Genomic DNA, 2165 nt, shown 5'->3' with positions numbered 1-2165 from the left:
GTATATATAATATTATGTATATATAAATAATATATGTATGTATGTATATATGTATATTTGTATATTTGTATGTATATATAGCCTTTCAACAATACCTTTTAGCTAGATGTACTGCCACATAAACTACGTTCATCTCAATACAAAAAAACCCTTGGTTTATATCTTTCTCTGTCCACCACTACAGCTTGGTCTACACCCATGGGCCTCACAAAGGCAAAGCAACTTCCTTCCAGGACATACCGGCCTCGTTCTGGTGGGCCATAGTTACAACTGCGGGAGTGGGATATGGTGACATGTACCCCGTTACTATAGGTGTGTCTGGAGGACCTTCATCTGTACATACCTTGTAGTAGTCCTATAGTGATATAACTATGCTGATTCTACCACGTTTTGCTGTGTCTAGAGCCAGAGCCTCGATATCTGGTGTCGCAACATACAGTTATGTGTATATGAGTTGCGCTGAGTGGCAACTACTGCTGATAGCTTATGTGTGGTGTTCTGGTGTCGCCCTCAGCCATAGCGGCTGGGACCTTCCGTGCTGTTGTACGTTAACGTTCATCCCCTAAACTATCTGCAAATGGATCCATTGAAGCATTGGGTGCTCTTGGAGACTCTAGTGTTCTAAAACCCTAAACCCTTGAAAAAGAGTGGTTGAGGTGAAGTAGTTTGTTTTCGTATCGCATCGTTTGGCAGTGGATGTGTGTTGGGAGATTTTTATCGAGATTGAAAGTTATTTTTATCTTTTATGCGGAAGTATATGTACACGCGACGTACCGTATGTCACTCGCGCGCAGTTATATATATATATATATATATATTTATATATTACACTTTAATATACATATATACATATATCTCAACACGCGTGACGAGACGACTGAATTGGTGCAGTTTACGTTCAAGTCCTCTCAGAGCTTCGGATGTTCTTATGTTCTTCCACTCACAACTGCTCTGGGTTGGTTTTATAACCTCCTCCCTCAGGTGGCAAGATAGTCGCAGCTGGTCTCATGTTTGGATCTTTCCTGTTTGTCGCTTTTCCGGTCACCTTCTTGACTGCGGCGTACACATCTACATATGCGATGTATAGGAAAGAAAAGTCGTATCTAAGGTGATTGTACTATCTGGTCTAAGGTTTTTATACCAGTGGTTTGTTTAGAGAAATCGTATCTAAGGTGATTGTATTATCTGGTCTAAGGTTTTTATACTAGTGGTTTGTTTAGAGAAATCGTATCTGAGGTGATTGTCCTATCTGGTCTAAGGGTTTTATACTAGTAAATTGGTTAGAGAAATCGTATTTAAGTTGATTGTCCTATCTGGTCTAAGATTTTGTGCTAGTGGTTTGCTTAGAGAAATCATGCCTCAAGTGACTGTACTGTACCAGTTGTTTACTATAATCGTATCTCGGATGATCGTCATGCTTGTTTGGCCTTGGATTGATGGTTTCTGCATTGTTTGGGACTGAGCTTGTGCAGTACGTCATCAGTCTACGTCGAGTGATAGGAAAAGTCTCGAACGCCTCAATTAGTCTTTATTTAATGTACAATGCGTGCGTCGGTGTGGGTAAAGTCGTTATATATGTACCCTATAGTGCCTTTTTTTATAGATCTCCACAAAATTTACATAGACACAGTGTATATACAACTCTTGCCCGAATAAACCTACAGATCTAGTAGATCCCCTCTATATACCCCTTCGTCCTCCCGATATATATATATATATATACAACCAATTGATTGAGGTATATATATATATAGCAAACCTCAATCAATTGGTTGTAAATAAATCTCAATCAGTTAACTATAGCTAAACTCAAACCAATAGACTAAGTAAATCCCAATCAATTAACTGTATGTGAGATCCATTGTAAACTCTGATTTTTTTCCCTTCACTCTATAGACTCGGCAAATCCTTCCACTCTTCGAGGCCTACCTCGCCAATTACGGGCACGTCTGGGTCGCACCGCCGCCTTCGTAGTACCAACACTGCAAACAGCTTGAGCAGGAATCGCGGTATAGTATTATTCGATGTTTCAAATATGTGTATATTGTGCCTGCCATGTTGTATATAATAGATATATATATATATATATATATATATATATATATGTATATGTATATATATATATATATATACATGTATATGTATTATTATATATATGTCTATAT

At 38.3% G+C, this 2165-nt stretch overlaps 1 protein-coding gene across 1 annotated transcript; it reads left to right on the top strand.

Annotated features, from left to right (window-relative positions):
• Window positions 1-181: 181 nt before the first annotated feature.
• On the top strand, window positions 182-1108 carry SARC_14714 (hypothetical protein; the record flags this gene model as incomplete). The annotated part of the gene is made up of 2 exons (XM_014291153.1): window positions 182-312; window positions 982-1108. Coding segments are annotated over 2 exons (258 nt in total), but the record flags the coding sequence as incomplete, so codon positions are not given.
• Between the last annotated feature and the right edge of the window lie 1057 nt (window positions 1109-2165).

This window comes from Sphaeroforma arctica, assembly GCF_001186125.1.
Source record: "Sphaeroforma arctica JP610 unplaced genomic scaffold supercont1.4997, whole genome shotgun sequence".
Taxonomy (NCBI): Eukaryota; class Ichthyosporea; order Ichthyophonida; genus Sphaeroforma; species Sphaeroforma arctica.
This window is presented reverse-complemented; position numbering and strand designations above follow the sequence as displayed.